At 44.2% G+C, this 22872-nt stretch overlaps 1 protein-coding gene across 6 annotated transcripts in view; it reads right to left on the bottom strand.

Annotated features, from left to right (window-relative positions):
• LARP4B (La ribonucleoprotein 4B) overlaps positions 1–22872 on the bottom strand; it is a 57455-nt gene that overhangs the window by 11443 nt on the left and 23140 nt on the right. For 3 of the 6 annotated variants that reach the window (XM_068146308.1, XM_068146307.1, XM_068146310.1), the window contains exons 3-13: positions 11797–11944; positions 11475–11636; positions 9251–9332; positions 7711–7847; positions 5702–5805; positions 3850–3960; positions 3297–3350; positions 2742–2951; positions 1713–1819; positions 968–1222; positions 306–351 (exon numbers count right to left, since the gene is read on the bottom strand). In XM_068146308.1, the coding sequence (XP_068002409.1) occupies positions 306–351; positions 968–1222; positions 1713–1819; positions 2742–2951; positions 3297–3350; positions 3850–3960; positions 5702–5805; positions 7711–7847; positions 9251–9332; positions 11475–11636; positions 11797–11944 (1416 nt within the window). Of the gene's footprint in view, positions 1–305; positions 352–967; positions 1223–1712; positions 1820–2741; positions 2952–3296; positions 3351–3849; positions 3961–5701; positions 5806–7710; positions 7848–9250; positions 9333–11474; positions 11637–11796; positions 11945–13776; positions 17592–22872 lie in introns of those variants that run through there. The other 3 variants (XM_068146305.1, XM_068146304.1, XM_068146306.1) reach the window with 3 other exon arrangements.

The raw sequence follows: 22872 nt of genomic DNA, 5'->3' as shown, positions 1-22872 counted from the left end.
AAGGGGTTGGAACTTCAGCTCAGCTATTTAGCTTCCCCTGAATGTCAACACTGGCATGCTGACAAAGATGGGATTTTTTGTTGCTACTATGAAAGAGTAATTTTCACTTTTTCCTGACTTGTGCATTAACAGACCATCTTCTGCTTCCCAAACACAGCAAACTCCTGTGAGCTGCTGTTTTCAGTCAACTGTGACACACAATTTCTTGTGCAGTAACTTGCCTCACCTGCTACTCCACACAATATCCATGCTATTGCCTTGTTACCCTACTGTTGTTAGAGGTGAATATGACTGTGAACACTCACTGTAAACTTGTCCTCCCTTTTCTTTCGGTAGCCATATGAGTTTTTCCTATGGGAAAGAAAAGAGTTATCAGAACCTTGCCTGCACATCACCAAAAGGCACTTGATGGAAACAGGAGACACGAGTTCAAACTGTTGGCTTTCTGTTTGGTTTTTATACTGAATGACAACAGTTTTCTTAGTTGCATGCAATAATTTTTTCTCCCTCTGCAGCTCCCCCCATCAGCTTTGTTGTTGTGAATGCCTAACTTGGGCCAAGTTCTGACCTTTGGACTGGAAAAAATTAGCAATGAGCACTGCCAGTAAAGGCTGAGGTGCACAATCTGCTGAGCAATGGCAGGGGCAGAGCTGCTTCACTGAAGTCAAATAATACACAAAAACTCTCTTAGGACAGATGTCGACAGGACAGAGGATGATGGGCTGTAAACCTCACCAGTTGCCATTAATGACTTCCATCTGGCAGGAAAGCATCCAAGGCCACTGAATGCAGTGGCCTTGCATGCAAATGTGTTCTAGATTTTGCCCTTGCTCTGAGGTACTTCCCAAGATTTCAGCTTTGAGGAGGGACAGTCTGAGCTAAAAACAGTACTGAGAACAGCACCACACCTCCAGACTAGAAGCAGCAATCCCAGGCTGTTAGAGGTCACCTAACAAACTAGACTCACCTTCCTCTCCCTAACCCAGGAGAAGAGTCAACGCTGGTCTGTTCCACACGGCCAGTTCCCACCTCCCTCTTGGTGTAACTCGTAGCCGCGCTCTGCATCCGTGCCCTGCTTTGCCCCGGCTGCCGCGTCTGTGGACTCCTGACGCCATTGATTAAACGATCAGCAGAAAAGTTGAATATTGTGGGACTGTCTAGAAGCCCAGGTCCCCTTTCTGCACTGGGAATTGTGTGTCGTATATGGGACTTGCTAGGATTCCTATAAATTCAAAAGTCATTTCAACACATGTACTATGAGAGATCTCCTGAGGCCCACGGCTACACGCAGAATTCAGCAGCAGCAAGATCTTTAGTGCTTTATTGCATAGTTCATTCAGGTAAATGATAAATACTCATCATAACAGGTCACCTTCTCACTGCATGTTCAACTACAGCCTCACTAAAAGCTGTTTGAAACTGAAAATGAATAATCCTGATTCACATGCCATCGTTCAGAGCATTTCATCTGACTACCCTAAAGTCATGGAATGGATAAGGTCTTGGCTTTCAGATAGTCCCTTTACATTTAGAAGCAGGACACCAACTAACCACTGTCCATCAACCACCACCTGCCCTTTGGCCTCACTTAACCTAGCATCAGGTTCAATTTTACAAGTTATTTCGAGTTAGCTGGTGTCACTAAGGAGCAGATTAAAACTCCACAGGCAGATAATAAAACATGTATATTGTCCAAAGGTGGTTCCACTTGCCTGGTTCTGGGAGGATACTGCCTTAGTGTGGTCAGTGGAGAAGCAGCAGGCTTGAAGGTTGGAGATGTGAACCCATTGATAAATCCAGTACTTGGAAATGGTGTTACCTGAAGAATACATTGCATGCTCAGAACTAGAAATACTGAGTGCTGGCTTTTTTAACCCCTGTATTCTCCATCACTCTGTGCAGGGCAGTACTTACACCACATGTGAATTAGTGTCTTCTTGTCCCAAGAAGTAACATTAGCAAAAGATTTTTTGTGGTGGGTGCATATCACAGTCTTGTACTAACAAGATCTCAAAATCTGAAGCATATTCATAGTAATTTCCCCAACTTCACTAGCACCATTTTTTTTTTTCTTTTAGATGTACAAATGAGTTTCATAGAGGAAATATTAATAGCACTGGCAAATGAAGTTATTCATGCCCATATTCTGATTCCTAAGGAGGTTTTAACCAAGACCAAATCACGTGTTTAGTAAAGCTTTATTTTGGTAACAGCTGATTTCAGGTAATGATAGGACTAGGGGGAATGGAATAAAACTAGAATTGGGTAGATTCAGATGGGATGTTAGGAAGAAGTTCTTCCCCATGAGGGTGGTGAGACACTGGAACAGGTTGCCCAGCAAGGTGGTGGAAGCCTCATCCCTGGAGGTTTTTAAGGCCAGGCTGGATGTGGCTCTGAGCAACCTGGCCTAGTGTGAGGGGTCCCTGCTCATGGCAGGGGGGTTGGAACTGGATGATGCTTGAGGTCCCTTCCAACCCTGACAATTCTATGATTAGAACTTCAGTGAAGAACTGCCTCAAAAACTAGAAGGTTCAGGAGAGAATCACACTGCAGTCTGAAATCACAGGTGATTTTCAAGCACTTAACCTTGTACACACAGGAAGAATTCTGAGCAACTTTTTCCAAGAAGAATAAGCATCCTCAACTCCCCTCTTTTGGACACACATGCTTCCTATGCCTCAAGATTTCACAAAATGCCAGCTCTGGAAAGCAGGCAGCAGCTTCATAAGCAAGAGACTTACCAGTGCAGGGTCCAGGTAGCTGTGTGTGGCTGACCAGGTCTGTGGGCCAATTAAGCTGTAGAGTGGGAACTGCTGGTGGGGACTGTATACTGGAGGTAAGTAAAAGGATGTTGTGTAACGCTGCTGCGTGTAGAGGTTCATGTCCAGGGGTCTATATCCGTTCTTTGGCAAAAATGTGTTTATAGCTATTGCCTTTGCTTTTATCCTTGCCTGCAAAGGAGATTAGATTACTTATTACGGCAGCCTTTCAAATTAAACCAGGGTGGTTCAAACTAGCAGCTCTCAAACTTTTACTGGACACTTATCAGTCACTGCTTTCTCCTTCAAGGAAGGCAGGAACGGTTGAATGCTTCCCTGTTGGCCTGATGCTCGGATGGATAGACTGCTGCCAGAGAGGAGGAAAAGTAGCAAAATAGCATGTGCTATGCTTCAAAGCCCATCTCCAGGTCAAATAGTTGCTGAGATTAGATCACTTAGATTTTGTTAGGAAGCCCCAGAAAACCCTGAACATAAACACACACACAGACCCCCAGAACAACACCAAGCTCGGTTTACCTTTATTGGTTTTCCTTGGAAAGTTTTCACCTCTTCTCTAAGGTATCTGTAAGCCTTTAAAAAGGAATTGTAAATTGTGTCAACTATTTTAAGCAAAGGAAATTTAAGGTTTGACAGGCTAGGCCTAACAATTCTTCAATAGTCTGCTAATGTCAGACTACAGAAAACCCTTACATGCAATCTGCATTCAGCAAGAGCTAATTTAGCACTGCAGAAGTGCTTCAGTAGCATTACAATAAGACTTTCATTCTTATGAGTGAAGCATTTCAGTATGTCATCCAAAGCATCTATGCTCTTAGTATAAAAATGTATAATTTGGGCTAAGATGCCAGGATATGGCAAACAAGACAAAATTGCTAGCTGAAACCTGGACATAAGGCTATGTTTGACAGTACTGGTAACTGGGTACTAGCCAAATGGAAGCACTGCTGTTTGTAGAGGGTTTGGTATTTTTCTTTGTTACACATTTGTAACAGTGCATGACCCATGAACACACCCTCACCCCACCCTTCTTCCCTGTTACAGTCTAAAATGCTTCTGAAAAAAGCCTTACCTGCTGTGCATCAGCTTCTGATTCAAACGTGATGAACCAATTGTCATTGTAGGCAAACTCACAGTTTATGAACTTAGGCAAATTATCTCCTTTGAAAAGTGCTTCAACCTCCTGAGGGTAGTGGGTTTGATAAGAAGAGAGAAAAGGATGGGAGGGAGAAAGATAAATAAACAGACATAAAATACTAATCTGATGTGCAGAACTCTGGAATTCCAGCTAAGATAGATAGCACTTTTGGGCTGAGAACTTCAGAACACCTGCAGTGGTGTCAGCTCCCTCCAATCTCTTGGTTAACTAGAAGGAATTCAAAGCAGCATTATCTAAGGCCATCCTGCACTCTTTAGTAGAGTAGAAGCCATCTGCACCCTTTAAATGAGGAGAGGGAAGCTCTTGAAGCCATAGAGACACATTTGGCATCAAGTGCAGAAAAATGTCTGTTTCTCCCTGTCCCCAAAACCAGAGCCACACAAAACTCCATTTAGAAACTGGAGACACAGGGATCTGCAGAGACCTGAGTTCAAGTGTATCTGAAACCATTTACACCATCTCAAAACCAATCAACCAATGTCACAGAATCACCAAGGTTGGAAGAGACCTCAAAGATCGTCAAGTCCAACCTGTCCACACAAAGCACAGCCCTTGGGCTTCGTTTTGTTTAATCCATTTGCATATTCATTTTTGTTGCAGAGCTGAGGCAAGTAGCATCAAAAGGCTAGGCAAGTTGGGAGGCTTTACAGAGTGCTTTGGAACCTTGCTGCTTAAATACACCCTAGCCACAATGCACCAGGGAATGTGTCCTGTTGAACCCAGCTGGTGAAGTCTGGCAAATACAAACACATCACACACAACACTGCACTCAGATCACCTCTTCTGCAAAGAGACTCCTCAGCAGTTCCTTGTTAAGAATTTAAGATATATACCACTAGGTAATATATCCAAAGTGATGACCAAAAAAACTCAACCTCCAACCCAAGACCCCCAAAGCCCTGACCTATTAAAAGCTAGGCAGTCTCTGAAAGGTTGCACTTCATTTAGAAGGAAGGTTAAAAGCAGCTGGTATTTTAAAGTCATGTACATAGAGCATATCTAACTCCTTGCCCTCCAATTCCTTTCAGCATTGTAGTTCATGCTCCTATTTAGGGCAACTTTATACTTTAGCCTAAGTTTTTAAACTGCAGTACTTTTTGTAGGAAGGCTATCAAGAGCAACTCTCAGAACCTATTCTTCCTTGTAAAACAACAGACAGGAAGTTAAAGTATCTGCCCATCACCAAGAATCTGTGCCTGCTCCTTTAAGAAAGCTCAACAGTTTGATCTATGGCCCAATCATTCTTTTCTAGTCTTTCCACTAGTCATAGACCCAGCTACATCAGATACACTGAATAGCCTCCAAAGAATCAAGTTCTCCACGCTCACACGGTCCACAAGCCAGCAGAGATCCTTATCCACGTGACACCTCTGCCCTCAGCATTTATGAAAGTGTTTGCAGAGCTTGAAGTACTTCACAAGTTTCAGGGTGCAGCAGCGGCATTTTCCATCTTAAGAGCTATTTTACCTCATCTTCATCTGCTGTTTATCCAGGGAGGTGAGCACTGAACGTATGGGTAAGTCAGGCCAAGAGCATGATGGCATCTCTACCCAACAGCACTGCCAGCTTCGCACCAGGGTCTTCCTACCAGCCACATGCTTCTCAAATACATTGTCCAAACACACACCCCCCCAGACTAAGGTTTACCAATGCTGTTAGAAACTAACAATGTAGTAAGAGATGTGATATGCTTATGAAATCTGGAAGACATGTGACTTCCCAATGCCAAGTGAGAAGCATTCCTACTGCACAAGCAAACCCTTACTTCGATGGGGGTAGACTCAGGTACTTCCCGTAGGATCACAATGCAGCGATTCTGGTTTGGCCGAACTTTTTCTCCCTTCTCATCCACTTGGACTAAAGGCAAAGCTAAGAGAAAAAACACAACATAAAAGCATATTTCAGCTGTCTGCAATCACCAGTGGCTGTGCACACCAAAAGCTGCACTGCAAACACAGCTTTATAATGCAGAGCTTTTTGGGCTACACTTCAAATATTTATGTACATTATGTATAAGCAGAAGATAACTGAGGACCCTTTCAGACAAGCTGAGAAGACATGTGCTTTAAAATCTCCATACTCCTCCTACAAGAGTGTGAAGATTTCTCAGCCTACAAATTCCCAATTCATTGGATTTTTTTCTTCTAAGGCACATGTTGAGTCACACTTTCTTTTATTATTCTTAGTGGCAATATTCAGTTGCCTCTTCTGAGAATTTAATCACAGAATCATACAACTGCAGGCTGGAAGGGACCTCAGGGATGATCTGGTCCAGCCTATCTTGGCAAAAGTGTAGTCCAGCACCACCCAGCACCCTGCCCAGCTGAACCTTACTGCCCAGTGTTGGACAACTCACCACTTCCCCAGGGAGATTGTTCCAGTGGTTAATTGTTCTCATTGTGTCCAGTGGGAAGCTCCTGAGGAGCAGCTGCTCCTGACATGACTCCTGTCTTTTTCATGACTCCTTGTAAAAGGGGAGTCTGCATCTTCTTTGCAGCCACCCTTCAAATAGTGCAGCCCAATGGTATGACTTCCCCTAAGCCTTCTCTCCTCAAGCCTGAACAAACCCACTTCTCAGCCTTTCTTCATATGGCAGCTTCCTAGTCCTTTGGTCATCTCTGTGGCCCTTCTCTGGATCCTCCAGCCTGTCCACATCTCTTTGATGTAGTGGCAATGAAACCTGAACAGGGATGATGTGGCCTGACAGGCACTGCACAGAGTGGGACAATGACCTTGTTACCTCTGCTGATGATGCCCTTGTTGATGCAACTCAGCATCCTCAGCATCAGCTTTTTTCACTGCTGCAGTTTACTATTCACTCATACTGAGCTTGCTGACAAGCAGGACCTCCAGGTGCCTTTCCACAGAGATGATCCCCAGCTGGGAAGATCCTAGCCTACACTCCTGGATTATGTCTTCCGAGATACAAGACCTTACATTCTGTGATGTGTTCTTGTCAGTTCCTTCATGCTCCATGAAAGCCTCCCTCAGAATTCCACCCAAGTGAGCCCTAAGCAAGATGAAGTTTGCTCTAAAATATGTCTTAGTACTAACCCTTAGGGTGCTCAAGAGCTCCACAACATCGTGGTCACTACAGTCAAGGCTATCACTAACTGAGGGATTAAAAAGCAGGTTTTCTTGATTTGCAAGTAGCAGTGCCTCATTCCTGGTTGGCACATCTGACTTGTATGAGGAAGCAGCCCTCTGCACATTTGAGGAGCCTGATGAATGACATGTGAGCTGCTTGCATTTTCCTCCCATCAGATACCTGGCTTGTTGAAGTAACCTGGAAGAACCAGGTTCTGCTGAACCAAAGCTTAAGTGACCCCACATATTGCTTCATTGGTCTTGTCTTCATTTGGAGGTCAGTGGCAGATGCCTACTGTAAGATTCCCTTTGGATACAACTCCTCTGATCTTGACCTAGATGGCTCCCACTATCCCTATAGCCAACTTCTGTACATTTAATGTTCACCACAAAGTGTGACTTCGCCTCCTCTTCCCTGTCCTCACAACACAGCCCCATTGCAATCCTTCAGTCCTGTGAGCTGTCTCACCACATGCCACAATTTCAGCTCACATTATTCTCATTTCCACAGATTGTTACTCAAGATCTCAAATGTGAAGCAGCTTTGATAAACCCACAGTGCTATATTTGTGATGGTCTGAACTGGAAGCTGCTTGCTCCATGTGCAACAAGAGAGGATGAAAATTGAAGCAGTAGTCCTAAAGCAACTACAAAGGCACTGCCTAGTGTTGAGGGGTTTTTACTCACATCTCAGCACTTCAACAATCAAATCCATATCAGTACTGAGTTTCTTGACGTGATCAAGGTTTGCTACTGTCATTATTGGCACATACTGATCACTGTCCATCTGTGATATAAGGTACATGTCACTGGCAAGATTTTCTCTGTTGGGATAGAAAAAAGAAAGAGGCAAACATCACATATTAGCTTTTGCCAATAAACTTGAGACCAAAACTTATCACACAGTAGAAGGGGATTTTCTGCATCAAATTTCTTCACAGCATTTTCACCAGCTTCCCAACCCACTCACTTGGTTTCACCTCCTAGAAAACACCAGGCAGCACGTTACCCCACAAACATACAATAGTGCTGGCAGTTTGTAACTCCAAATGAGCACTAACTGGTTACTCAGGAGTACAGATAAGGAATTGCTCCAGGTTGTTGAGAGCTGTGACCAGGATGTTCTTCATCTAGACACAAGCACTGAGCATAACTAAGAACAAGTAAACTGCTTCCATGATCTCTCATCTGTCTATACTCAGTGTGTGATTCAGAGCCTTTAATTTTCTTTTGTTTTCCTTTTAAAAATTATACTAAAGTATTGTGACAGTTTAGGCTGTGCCTTTAAGAAAAAGATAGCTGCAGAATTCTCTAGCTGAATGTCTAGTTGTAAAAAGGAAAACAAAGTTTAATTCTAAATGAATTTCATTGGTCAGAAGTGAGATGTACCACAGCAAATATCTCCACCATTCTTTCTCTCACTCACTCCAGCTTCAGTCTGTCTTTTCATTTCTTGGCCAGAGAGCATGCAACTGACTCTGGAATGAAACTGATAAGAGAAACTAACTTTCTTAACAACTGCTTTGAGCTAACAAATTTCCCTTAATAGCCTCTCTCTTTCTCCTTTTTCACCTAGTTAATTGCTAGGGGAAAGGGAAGGAGGGGGAAAGAGGTTTGGGGGGAACCTGAGGTGGGATCCTCCTCAGGAGGATCAGCGTTTGTGTTTTTTCCTGTAGATTCTTGTATAACATTGTAAATATTGCATGTTTTGTATATATCCATTGCATTTCATTATTGCTTGCAAAATACAGCTTTCCACTGGCTTCCCCAGCTGAGGTTAGCTGTGCTTTATGTGGGTGCGGGTGGATTAAACCACCTCACCACTACAAGTACATAGGGACCTACAGACACAGTTACAAATATCCTGCTCTGAATTAATGCAAATCTTAAAATGACTAAGCAAAGCTTACCAATTGGCTCAAGTAACTAAGTTTTAATCTGAAAAAACCCTCAGTAACAGTCATAAAAATTACCCTGATCTGTAGCTGCATGTAACTAACTCTTACTTCAATGTATTTGCTGCTTTATCCTCTAGGCCCAGAAGTCTGGGTAAGCTTTAAGAGGCCCACCAATACAATACTCTGGAATCGATCTTACTTCCTCCAAATTCTCATCCTGTCCACTCCATTTTAAGTGACAGCTGAGAAACACACCAACACACATGCCAAGGCAGGCAGTGGATCCTGCCAGTTGTGCCCCAGTTTGCTAGGTGTAGGTAGATGCTTACCTGGACAAACAGAACTCCAGGGTTTTCTTCAGTAATTCTCGTAAATCTTCCTGACCTTCTGGCTGCAACTGTTCATTTCCACCTAGTCATTACAACACTTCAGTTAAACATTTAGTTCTGCTGTATGACACAACAGGCGATTTCATCGTGCCCTCATGTCTACTGCTGGCTGTATAACTAGGAGCACATTTTCAGCTTCAAAAATGTTCCCTGTGAACTACCTCACCATCAACCAAGATTGTAAAGGAGCCCCGTAAGACAGGAAAACAGAACTCTGTATATGCAGAGCGGAGCTTAACAAGTGAAGACAAACATTTGAAGAGGTTCTAGAAGAGCATCTCCAAGTGGATACTGAAGCATCAGTTCCAGTCTTTAACCAGTTTTGAGCTGACTAAGCCCTGACTAATGCAGGGTGATGAGCATGGTGATGGAGGACCCTTTGGACTTCTGGTTAAATCCAAATGCCCCAACGCACCATTTCAGAAACGAATTCCACAATGTCACTGTGAAGTACCAGCAGGCACCAATGCAATTAACAACAGATGTGATCCACGAATCTCTTGCTCAAAGAAGGAGAAATTATCTTCTTTTTTTTTTTTTTCCTTAGACTTGGAAGTTTAAAAATTCTCAGCTGAAAACACTCATTTCAGGTTCATTTTAGTTTTACCCAACATACTGCAGTCAGTTGAGGGTAAACTAACTGTGCCAGTGGAAGAACTACTTAAAGATCAGAGGTCAGTGTGACTTTCAGAGATCTAGAAAATGTTCAGTAGCACATTAATCAATGTAAATCAGTATTTAAAACCATTTCACACTAACTTTTATCCTCTATACCCTTCCCATCTTCAGCATCTCTTGTACTTCTCTTCATCTCTCCATATCCCTTCTTCTTCCTAAAGCCACTTCTAATTTCCTCCATTGACATGTACGCCGTGCCAACACCTGAGAAGCACACACCTTGTGCTAACCACTAGTTCCCTTCCCCGTTTCCTCTTTCTTCCTTGCCAAAGACCTAGCTAAGACCAAGATGACATGCATTAGATGTATTTTTTAAAATAAACATTGAAAAAATACCCCCCAGCTTCCAGAGCTGGGGCCACCAATGGAGCAGGTGTGTTCTGCTGCTCGGACGCTTTACAGCACTATTTGACTCCTGCCAGAAGGGAACCCTTTGGGGTATGCAAAGGAGAGGCCGACAAGTTCTAACACAAAAGCTGAGGGACACTGATCCCCTCCAGAGTGTTAAGCACCACTAATGTAGTTTTTTGTTGTCTATTATTTAATAATACCCTTAAGCAGAAGAGTCAGAGAGAACTTTCCGTTTCCAACACAAGCAAGGATGCCACCACAGCTTTGTCCCATTTCAGTTGTCTTCTTTTCCAGCTCTTACCGATTCTATCCTGGGTGTTTCAAATGCATGTTATAAAACTGGCTAAGCACAAGAAACATGGAGCAGGCCTCTCAGGAAACCCCCAGTGTATTTTGCTCTCTTCCATCCCTCATCTCAGTTCGAGTAGCAATCCTACGTGCATCCTGCAGCTCTTCTATCCCTTTCACTGCAGTATAAGCCTGGCTGAATCTCTATGCTAGCTTGCAGAAGTCTCTAAAAACATGCCATCTGCTACAGACTACAGCTACTAACAGTGGCACTGAAAAAAAAAAATCATGAACCTCCATTCAAAAGAATACAAAGCACTGAAAATAAATTGGTGCTTATTTTACATTTTAAGTACAAGACTGAACTTTCAACACATTTAACATTACTACTTGAGACACGTGCTGGGTGAATTCCACCTCAGTACCTGAGCCAACTAGAAACTTGCAGCTTAGGTAGATAGATATTTAAATGAAAAACATCTACACTAGGGACTTGCATCCAGAGTGACATTCCAGAAAATGATACTCAATTAGATCCAGAATTTATCATCAGTTCTGTGCAGTACTCTCCTAAGGCCTACAATCAAATAGGAGGAGACTGGTGTACAAGTATGTCTAGCCTGAGAGCAAGAGAGGATGTCCTGAGGTCTGTTTATAGAACACATATCGAACCAAGAAGGTAGTCTGTTGGGTTTTGTTTGTTTGGGGTTTCTGTTTTGTTTGGGGTCAGTAGGGTTGTTTGGCTGGTTTGGGTTTTGTGTTTCTTTCTTTAAGGGACGCTCGCTGCTCAACTCAAAATGCATTTCCTTTTTAAAAGCAAGCCCAAGCAGATGGATCTTTTCCTTACCTGTCTGGGTGGTTTCGTGCATAGACTCATACTCGGAATGCTCAAGAGCCAAAGGGTTCATCTCTGTCTGGTCTGACACTGGCAGTGCTGGTGATGGCTCCTGCAGCTCTGTCAGCACCGCATTCTGGTGCTTTTTGTCGCCATCAACACCGGAATCCAGTCCTGCAGCAAAGATGGCACACACTCAAAAAGCATCCCTTCTGATCACAGTAACACCATAGTTACACCCACATCTGAAGCTGCTTATCCATTTGCATTCATTGTTTTACCAGGAAATGAATGTAACATTTCTCTCAGCCAACAGCTGCAAACTTGCTCATACCTTCTTGACAAGAATCTGGAGGCTGCTCAGGTATTTCTTCCCACGTTCTGCTCACACTACCATCAGTGGCACCACCTGCTTCCAAGTGTAACATATGATTTCCCCAAACTTTTGCATTAGGATTTAACTCAGAAACCTTGGTTGACTCCTGCAAAAACAAACAAACAAACAACAAAACAACAAACCCCCAAGTCTGTGATTCTGCACTTTGTGGGTGCACAGCATATACCTGTGTGTGTGTGGTGTGTTCAAATAACCCTACCAGATATACCTCTCAAGATGGAGCTGTCAAGCTTTTCTCACATCTAAATGTGTTAATTGAACTGCCATCCCATAATTGTTTCAGGTACAGAAATGGCAGAATTGTGTTGCATTTCCCTGATGAAGAGTCACCAGAAAAGGGTAGCCAAGCAGAGCAAAGTACAGCAAACAGTTCATTCTTTGCCTTTGACAGACTGACTCAACCTGTACTTGCCCCAGACCTCAGGCAGGGCTCTGTCCGTGGTAATTCAATGTTTACTGGTAGCTCTATCAGCTTCTGGTAAATACCATTACAAAATAAGGACAATTCAAAACCAGAAGGTGGGGGGCTTCTGGACATATAAACAGGTTAACACCTTTAAGGAAGCATTACAAAAACTTGAGAGCAACGATACGTGCATGACAACTTCTGTCACTACTAAAGGAGAAAAATCCAGAGCATCCACAAAGATGGATGCTCTGGATTTGCTCTGTTGGATGCTTTGTTCCCCCCAAGGCAGGACAAAAAGAATGGATTCTCCCAAGATCCACTGAAATCATTTTAGGCCAATCTCCTCTGACCTGGACACATTTAATGGTTATATATGAGCGTTATAGAAATGGCTATCCCTGGTCTTCAGAGGTTACTCTCTCTAGTGCCAATATTTACAACACTTTATTAATAGTAACAGGAGGCAGTTTCCTCTTTTTGCTAATGTCTGAGTAGAATACAGTAAGTTGTTCCATACTCAGAATATCTTTGCTATGTTTTAACATGAGGGCTATACTGGCAAAGAGTATTGCTCACAGATACTAACAAAGGTTATTAAAGGGGGTTTTGGGAACTTAAGGATGCTAGGAACAGTACAGAGTTAAAAAGACAGGCACCACAAAACTCCATGAAGCTGTAATTATTCTGGAACACATGCACTCCTCATAGTGCACAGAAAACACATCCAGGAGAGCTAAAGAATCTCAGCTGAAACACTCCTAGATAGACAAGGGCTATAAGAAGTGGAAGCATTTGACATAAAACTACTTGAATCCAAAGATGATAGTAGGTGGCATCAGTTTCCACTTTTAATACATGAAGAGTTGCTCCTGTGGAGAGCAAACAGCTTCTAGTGCCACCCACTGCCAGCACTGTGACCACTGGGCAAGGTGTGAGCAGCTGCTGTACAGCATCCAGAGCAGGGAGCCATGCTCAGGGCCAGCTCTGCTTGGCAGGGAAGGAAGAAGAGCAGCAGCCACCACAGGTCAGCTTCGGTTTTCTTACCCCAGCTAGCCAAGATCCGTTCTACCTCATGCCCCATGTTTCTCCTGCAGCCACTCCTTTCTACAGCACTTCAGAAGACCATCTCCGGAAGTGAACAAAAGGACTCCTAATTGCTACCAAGCCCTAACTTCAAGATCTCAGGAGATCCACACATATTTCTCCCTATACAAAGGTAAAGAGCACTTCTAATGGTCTGTAGTAAGTTCTCATTTAGAACTGAGAACCTGCATCTGAAAACTTTGCCCAATGTTTAAACTTTCACAGGAGGTAAGCAGAACCAAAAAGGAAAAACAAACCAAACAAACCACAACCATAAATGAAAAAAGAAACCCATAATAAAAATCCCCTAAAGCCCCATGTGAAATATTTATCTATCTACTAGAACAACAACTTGACTTGGTCAATTCCACTTCCTAGCTTCAGCTCAAAGCTGCAACATCAAATCATTTCTGCAGAATACTTACAAACATGTCTTTGTCTTGCCATCCCCAAGTACCACCGGGTTCGAGTGCCAGCAGCCCACAGGGATAACTTCCCACTGCACATGAAGCAGCTGTTACAGCTCGGGGGTCACTCTGGAAGCCTTCAGTGACTACACACATCCTGTCACCCTTCACACAGCTGTCAGGGAGGGCATTATTCCATGGGAAGCCCACCAGATACTCCCCATTACCAGCACTGATGGTGCCAGAGAACAGCTGATTTGTCCAGTCAGCACTGCCGGTCTGAGGACTGATAAAGTGTGGCCACACTTCAGCCTGGGGACTGTGTCTGTCCAGTTCATAGGTGTGCTGCTCTTGGTCACTCGCTCCATCTGCCATCGGCCCCTGGGCCCCGTGCTGGCTGCCGCGCTGGCAGCCTGTGGCCCTGCAGGCACTGTGGATTTCATAGGAAGGAACAGCAACATGTTTGTCTACCTGCTTTGGGTCAACAAGATCTCCAAGCTCTTTGTTTGAGAAAATCTTGTGATCTGCCCGCACCTGTTCCCAACCTGTGGTCAAGTCATTCATTTCAGCACTTAATATGTAACAGGTGGTTCTCAGTTCAGTGCCCTCAGCTTCTACCTGCTTTACATTTCCTGTGGTAAAAGCTCCTGGATTCCCAGCAGACACCCTAAATTCAGTCAGGTTCTCCTCCTCTGAGTGGACACTGACACACTGTTTCCCTTCAGCATCCTGCAGATTACATTCATTTACAGCACATACACTTTTCTCATGAGTTTCTAATCCTACTTCAGCAAAGGGTCCAACACAAACTTGAGTGCTCCCAGCCTTCGGCTCTGGACTGGCACACTGGCACACCTCAGACTCTTCCACTGGTTTCTCATGCACATGAGAACATGACTTCTGACACAGTGAAGGGAAACAGTTCTGGGCCTTGTGAAAGACACCATTTGCATCTTCCAGCTGTTTAGGGGCATCTACCAGTTTTACACTCTCGTGCGTGCAACTGTCCAAAGCTATGGGTACAGTGGAATCAGAGTCAGTACTCTGATCATGAGGCAAGCCTCCATGGCACTTTAAGATGTTTTTATCACTATCAGTGTCAGCATCCAAGTTTTGATTTCCCTTTTCCACCTTCTTATCACTGAGGAGAGCTTCACATTTTGTCTGATTTACAGATTCTACCACATCCCCAGCTCTTTTGGCTGAGTCTGTCCACACATTCCATTGATTTGCCACTGTGTGGCAGGAATACAACTCCTGTTGCTCATCCTGTCTACAGTTCTTGTCCATCTTATCCATATCCTCCTCTTCCACAGAAGAAAGGGTGTCTTCATCATCTGAATTTGAATTTTTGCACAGTTTATCCCCTTGTGACTCTTGTGAAATACAAGACTTCAGGCATGTTTCCTCTGTGCTTATGTGATATAGTTCATGGGGTGTCACAGCGCCATCACGTCCCCAGGACTGAGTTCTGCTGCCCAAGCTATTGGCTTCTGTGAGCACGTCGCCTTTTACCTCAGCGACACTCACACAGACATCTTCCTCTGTGCCACTGCAGTTTGCAGCTTCAGCTGATGTCTTTTCAGGGCAACCTTTCACCTGAGTGTGAAAACCAGAACTTTCTTCCAAGGTTTCATGCATTTCAGCTACACTCAAAGCTTCCCAGCTATGCCAAACTGCACCTGTGCATTTCTCTTTCAAGAACTCTTCCAGAAGGCTGTGATGGTCATTAGAGTCAGGTTTAAACACTTGGCTATCACCACCTGTTCTTTGAGATGTTCTCTTTTCCACATCTGAGCTTACTTCACTTTCTTCAGCAAGTTTTCCTACCTGTTGACTCCCCAAAAGAGAATCATTGTCCGAGCCTAACGGTACTTGAACATTCTCCACCAGCTGTTTAGCAGCTGTGTCCCTCACAAGACTGGAGGGATGCCTGCTGAAACCAAGCGAGACAGCCTCACAATCAAGACTTTCCTCAATTTTCCCCAGCTGATGTACTGCAGTGTTTAGCAGTGCACTGGAAATGCAATTACTGTGTGTCATTTGTAATGAGTTAGGACCACAATGGTTCTCTGCAGCAGCATCCACACCTTTCACAGGATCACAAGCTCCGTGGAATGATCTATCACAACTGACAGCAGCACCTATAGTATGTGTGTCCTCCTGCCGACTCCCAGGGATGACTTCATCATATACTTTTGCTCTTAAGCCATCTGTCACTGCATTGACAGTATCCAGCTTATGCACCTGGCTCCTGTCACCCAGTGGGTTCTCATATGGAGACTGGACGTCTGTGCTGCAATATTCCTTTGTTTCCGTTTCCTGCATGTTTGACCCATCCACTTTTTTACACTGAAACAGCTCTTTCTGTGAACTAAGCTCAGCTTCCACTTGTTCTGACTGCTGCACTGGAAATTCCTCCCCAGTGTCTGAAGGTCGTGCCATGCTGTGCATTCCTTCATCAGTAACAGCTGAGTTATCTGAGTCTGCTGCAGCCTCCTCGTGCACAGTAGCTGGCACCCCTTCGCCCCCTTTCAGATCTTCAGCATCTACAACACAAATACTGTAAAACTCCTTGTCTTTTGTATCTTGCCTGTCGTCTATCCCAGGACAGGAAAATGCTGGAGACATCTCTTTAGATGAGCTTGAACCTTTTTGTAGACTGTCACTCTTGCTGTCTTGAACATTTACAGTTGTTTCCCTCTGCCCCGAATCACCACACATAACTGCACCATCCTCCCGAAAACATCTGTTTAAGGAAATCCCATCCTGGAAGCTGCTGTCTAGGATGTCCAGTACACGGGAAGGAGAAATATGATCAAAAAGGCAAGGCTCTTCTGCAGCTACATTTTCAGGACTCACATTACTGTTAACCCTTCCTCCACTGCTCACGTTCTGACCGCTGCTGTTGGCTTTTTCAGGCGCTGCTTTTTCGGTAACTCCGCCTTTCCTTTCTTCAGCTTTCTGAGGGTTTCCATAGGTACCAGAGACCTTCAGGCTGTGACTAAAGGAATTAAGGGAGCTAAAAGGTCTGTCATACATCTTCCTAGAGCTCTCACAGGGAGCACTCTCCGTGCTTTTGTATGAGGGGTATTTAGTCTTTCCATCCCAGAGGCCCGATGCAGAGCCTGACGCGGCACAGTCATTGCCATGCCTGCGTTCGCTGTCGGCCAGCACCGCTGCCCCGCCAACTGTCCTTCCCACTGCACGCAGACCCTGGCTTTCCACACTGCCTAAAACTGAAGAGAAAGGCTTACTTATCCTTGGCTCTGTTGCTTCCTCTTCCACAGATTTTTGTAACAAGCTGGTTTTCTCCTCATTCGTGCTGTTGCTCAATTCTGTACTGAAGCAGCAGCCCATGTTTAATAAGCAGCGTCAGGGGAGTCTTCTCATTGCAATCACCTTCCTCTACACACCAACTTTCTACTGCTACTGAGGAGACAAGCCAACACCCAGCCGCCAAAAATAGCACACTTTAAACCATGCAGGGGTTCATGTGTCATTGCCACTCAAAGTCCAGATCCCAGTTGCTGAGCAATGTTGTAGTATTTCATCATATGCACTGTAATATTCAAGCCAAATCATTGTCCTAATGAGATTACAGCCTGTTTACAAGTATTAGCAAGTCTTACAAACTTCCATTGTTTGATTTCCTGAAGAGTTTCCTTCATCCAAATCATTAAAATATTTAAATGACATCTTTCACAACACTCATGAGTGCAAAAAGCCTGCTTGGCTTCATATTTAATACAACTCCTGCTTTCTGTGTCAGGGTAGAAGGTGTTTTGGCTTCGCATCTTCAAATCGGATTCAAAGGCTGAACCAGTGGAAGTTGTAAGAACAAATATTTTGAACTCTTTTATCCTTCTCCTCCCTTCCCCCACAGCTGAACCTACCCCAGGATTACTTCTTTAGGAAAAACAGGATAAAGATAGATAAGAGCTCATGTAGTCCATTGAGCAGCCATTGTATGTTATCAGGGAAGCTAATTCTGGTCCAGGCCTTTTTCTCATTCCTTATCGGCATGAAAAAAAAACCCCGAAGTAAAATACACAATGCCTTTGCCTTAGAGCACTGGAAGGGGCCTCAAGATCATCTGGCCATCCATCTCAGTACTGTGGCAGGATAAACCTGCACTTAACATCCAGAAAACGTGTGCATTCCTCTACACACAAAACCCCAACCGCAGATGGCTTTCGAGGGTAGCTTGCCTAAATGCTCCTCCTTCCAGAAGTCTGTCTCCAGTGTAAGTCCTCTTTGCTGTGCACAAACAGGCTTATTCCTGGCCTTACCACAGCTGAAACATCTTCATACACATGCATTTACTCACCACAAGGCTGCTTCTAGTACAAGTCTCAGAGGAGACCTTATTGCTGTCTACAACTCCCTGAAGAGAGGTTGTAGCCAGGTGGGGGCTGGTCTCTTCTCCCAGGCAGAGGACAAGAGGACACAGTCTCAAGCTGCGCCAGGGGAGGTTTAGGCTGGATGTTAGGAAGTTCTTCATAGAAAGAGTTATTGGCCATTGGAATGGGCTGCCCAGGGAGGTGGTGGAGTCACCATCACCGGGAGTGTTTAGGAAGAGACTGGATGGGGTGCTTGGTGCCATAGTTTAGTTGATTAACGGTGTTGGGTGATAGGATGGACTCGATCTCAAAGGTCTTTTCCACCCTGATTCTATTCTATTCCCTTTACTGGCTGAAAAAGTGGTTTCTTCTTCAAAAACAGAACCCCACCAAGAAGGTGGAAAATACACAGCAAACTTTTCTGCTCCAAACAAGAGTTCTTGCTTGACTTTGCAGAACCTTAGGTCAGCCAGGCCTCCTCTCAAATCCACTGCCATGATTTCATTCAGAGAGCCTGCAGCTTGTACGTCTACAGCACTCTACCCAATTACTTAAAAGATACTGAAAACAGAAGAAAGGAAGACAAGAAAGAGCTTTCAACTCCATTTCAAATATTGAAAGGCTATTTTGAAGCTGATTGTGCACCTCATGGCAAATGTCATCATGATGTACTTGAAGTAGAGCTTTAAGTCAGCCTGACAAGCTTGCTTCATTGCATTCATACAGCAGTACATGAAGGTACTAAGGCTAAGTCAGGTACTTGCCTTTCAACTAGAAAGTAAGAGAACTGGTTTGATTTCTACTGTAAAATACACTTGCAAGGTAAAGGCTGCTTAACAGATCCATGCACTTAATATTCTACTGTCATTACTTTTTGTTCTGCAGGATGGCTATTGTGACTATCTTTGCAGTTGCTTTCACAGCAAGTCCATAGGCTATGTAATACTGAATCATGTCTTAAGCCCTTATCTGTATAGCCCCTGCTACCACCACATTGCAAGATTTTTGCTGTTCTCAAAACTGCAAGGAAGCAATAAATCAATCAATCCATGTTTACCAGAGAAGCCCACAGTCACTGCAGCCTTTCAGTCTCCTTCACTGGCTTCTGACAGAATCAACACACAACAAATTTTTAGCTCCTCTCTTGTATTCATTCTTACCTATTTGGTAAACTAAGTTTACATCCTTTCAGAGTAATAAACAAGAACAGAACCAAGCATTTTGTTTCCCATTCTCAGCTGAAGACTAAGAAGGGAAGAAATGCTGCATTGACCCAGAGTAAATAGAGCCAGGGTAGACTAAAATCTGAATCAAGAGAAAGAAAACTTGCCTTGTTTGGTTTTGTTTGTTTTTTTTACTATCCCTAACTGTTCACAATCTTATGGCACTAACTTGCAAGTACAAGGCAGCACTGAGCAAATGCAGAATGACTCCATGAAGTCAGAACATCACTTTGGTTTCCACTGCAGCCACTATGAAGTGCTCCTGCAGAAGCAGTAGTAGAGTTCCTATTCAGCAGCATAAAACTGAGCAGAGCTGAATCTTTTCCTTAGACAGTGTGAAATGCTGCTCTTCTGAAGCTTTCTCAAGGGATTCACATGTTGAGTCATTTCTCATGGTGCTTCTCTTTGCAAAAAGATAAATGCAAAGCTGTAACACAGCTGCCAACGTAACTTTTTCTCTCTGGGTAAGTATTCTGCTCCCAGGACAAACCAACCACAACAAAATGATGTGTTTTGGATTCTTAAACAGAACTGTAAATGCCACAGGCAGAGTGAGATTTTGTATGTGAAAAACATTTTGATTAGCTTCCAGGGGAAACCTATTAGGCACTAATTCTCTGACCATGAAAGAGACTGCTGAGTTAGTCAGGAAGTACATTCCCTCCTCACCAAGGTTGCTTTGAAACTGCAGAGTAAGAAAAGAGGAAGACTACCTTTCCCTCCCCCCAGCTTATCCCTCCAAGGCCTGCAAGAGATAGTTCTTTGGGACAGGGAGCCTGGTGCACCATTGCTGCCATCTGCTGCATTGTTTTTAATTCTCCCGTGGGCCAAAGTTATTCAACATGCTTGGACCCAGACTTAAACTATGCCAAGTCACTCCTCTCTTCAGCATTCCCTGGAACCAAGTCCAGGGAAAGGGGGAGGGAGTTACTTATAATAGCCAGTTTTGTGAAGAACTGCCACAAGCAAACAATTCAAGCTGCTTTTAACATCTGCATAAAGTCACAGCACTACTTGCAAAGTTTGCCACTGCTCAGAAAACTCCCCCAAAAGAGATCAACACCAGGCAGGATTCTTCCTCTGTGAATTAACCATTAGTAACTACACGCTTCCTGCAGAGGAACTAAGTGCCTTAAGAGACAGACCAGGGCAAAGTCCACTTTTCCAGGGCCTTAACAAGCACTTTGGCTATCAACTAATGGGGAGAAAATGGGTGAAGCAGTTCAGGCAAGCAGAAACTGCTTCCAGTTTTCCCATACTCTTGTATGTGCAAAGGCACATTTTGTACTTGTGCCTTCGGTTTTATCTAACAGCTCCAATGATAATCTCCAGTTTTAAGCATGTATGGTGCACATTTCTCAACACTCTTGGTTTGGGGGATTATCACTAAGAAACCAAAACAAACAGCAACACAAGTTTAAGCAGAAAACACCACATTATTGTTCTGCTACATCACCTGAGCTCCCTTGTTTACCTTCCAAGACTTTAAACCTTGAAAACCTTCCAGCTAAGTTAAATGTTGCCACCTGCTCTGAAAAGCACCTCAAGAAAATTTGTGCTCTGCCACTTCAGAGTCCAGCTCAGATGGAGGGGTGTGGATGTTTCTTATTTTGGGTTTGTTTGTTTTCCTTTATACATATATTTTGACTCTGATCTAAATAAGTTTTCCCTCTCCAAGGAACAAAACTGCTCTGAAGCAGCACTTCCATGACCTAAACAAATATTTTTCTTACTAAGTATTTTAGCTCTCTGTCCTGCTGTGGTAGTGAGAAAAATGCTCAAACTGTCATACCTGCACACAGCTGTGCAGAAAGCAAGAATTCAATACAGACTGGGGGGATGAGGCATTAGAAAGCAGTCCTGAGGAAAAGGACTTGGGATCACTGATGGATGAGAAGGTGGATATGAGTAGACAGTGTGCACTTGCAGACCAGAAGGCAAATCACATCCTGGGCTGCATCAGAAGCTGCATTGCCAGCAGATCCAGAGAGGTGATCCTGCCACTTTGCTCTGGGGAGACCTCACCTGGAGTAAAGTATACAGGTCTGGAGCCCTCAGTATAGGAAGGACATGGACCTGATGGAGCAGGTCCAGAGGAGGGCCATGAAAATGATCAGGGGGTTGGAGCACTTCTGATAGGAGGACAGGCTGAGGGAGCTGGGGGTGTTCAGCCTGGAGAAGAGAAAGCTCCAGGGAGACCTAACAGCAGCCTTCCAATACCTTAAGGGGGCTTACATGAACAATGTTGAGAGACTACTTACAAAGGCCTGCAGTGACAGGACAAGAGGCAATGGCTTCAAACTAGAGAAGAGCAGATTTAGATTAGATGTTAGGAACAAGTTCTTTCCTATGAGGGTGCTGGAACACTGGAAGAGGTTGCCCAGGGAGGTGGTTGAGGCCCCTTCCCTGGAGATATTTAAGGAGAGGCTCAGCAAGGGCCTGGGCAGCCTAATCTGTTTGGGGATGTCCCTGCTAACTGCAGGGAGGTCAGTACCTTCTGGCCCAGACTATTCTGTGTTTTTAAGTCAACAGTTAATTGATGCTAATTAACAGCAATATACCTATGCATTTACTTTCATTTTCACATGTGCCTATTCCTTCTCAAGGACAGGGGTTTATCCCATCATCTTACAGAGCTAAGTTTTAAAGTATAATCTGGTATCTAGTTTCATTCATCCCTTTTCTGTGATGAAGTAACTAGCCCTGAAGAAGCAGTGACTGTCCTGCACTCCCCAGGCCATAACTGACATCATGCCTAGCCCTGGCTAAGGGAAAAGACAGAAGCAACATCACAACAGACAGCACACCGATTGCTCAACTTCCCCTCCAATATATCAAGGTTAAATGGACTGCCAAGAGTTTAAATACCCCTTTTACACACCAAAGCAATTAAACACTAGCATGAGAAGTCATCCACAGGTGTGTAAGTGTTCAGCAATTTTTTTATGGTCTTATGTGACAGAATGTGAACATTGAGCAGTTTTGATCCTTCATGATGTTGATATCCTGCATCTTCGGTTTAAGGTCTATTCCTCCATTCCCCTTTTAAAGCTATTCACAGAACCAACAAGGTTGGAAAAGACCTCAAAGTCCAACCTGTCACCACAGATCACACAACTACTAGACCATGGCACCAAGTGCCACATCCAATCCTCTCTTGAACACCTCCAGGGATGGGGACTCCACCACCTCCCTGGGCAGCACATTCCAACAGCTAACTCTGAGAAAAACTCTCTCCTCACCTCAAGCCTAAACTTCCCCTGGCACAGCTTGAGACTGTGTCCTCTTGTTCTGGTGCTGGTTGCCTGGGAGAAGAGACCAACCTCTGCCTGTCTACAACCTCCCTTCAGGTAGTTGTAGAGAGCAATGAGGTCTCCCCTGAGCCTCCTCTTCTCCAGGCTAAGCAACCCCAGCTCCCTCAGCCTCTCCTCACAGGGCTGTGCTCAAGGCCTCTCCCCAGCCTCGTTGCCCTTCTCTGGACACATTCAAGAGTCTCAATGTCCTTCTTAAACTGAGGAGCCCAGAACTGGACACAGGACTCAAGGTGT

This window comes from Melanerpes formicivorus, unplaced genomic scaffold, assembly GCF_026170545.1.
Source record: "Melanerpes formicivorus ecotype bairdi unplaced genomic scaffold, bMelFor1.0.p_v2 SCAF_13, whole genome shotgun sequence".
Classification (NCBI taxonomy): domain Eukaryota; kingdom Metazoa; phylum Chordata; class Aves; order Piciformes; family Picidae; genus Melanerpes; species Melanerpes formicivorus.
The sequence above is the reverse complement of the archived record's forward strand: the minus strand, read 5'-3'. Positions and strand labels throughout refer to the sequence as shown.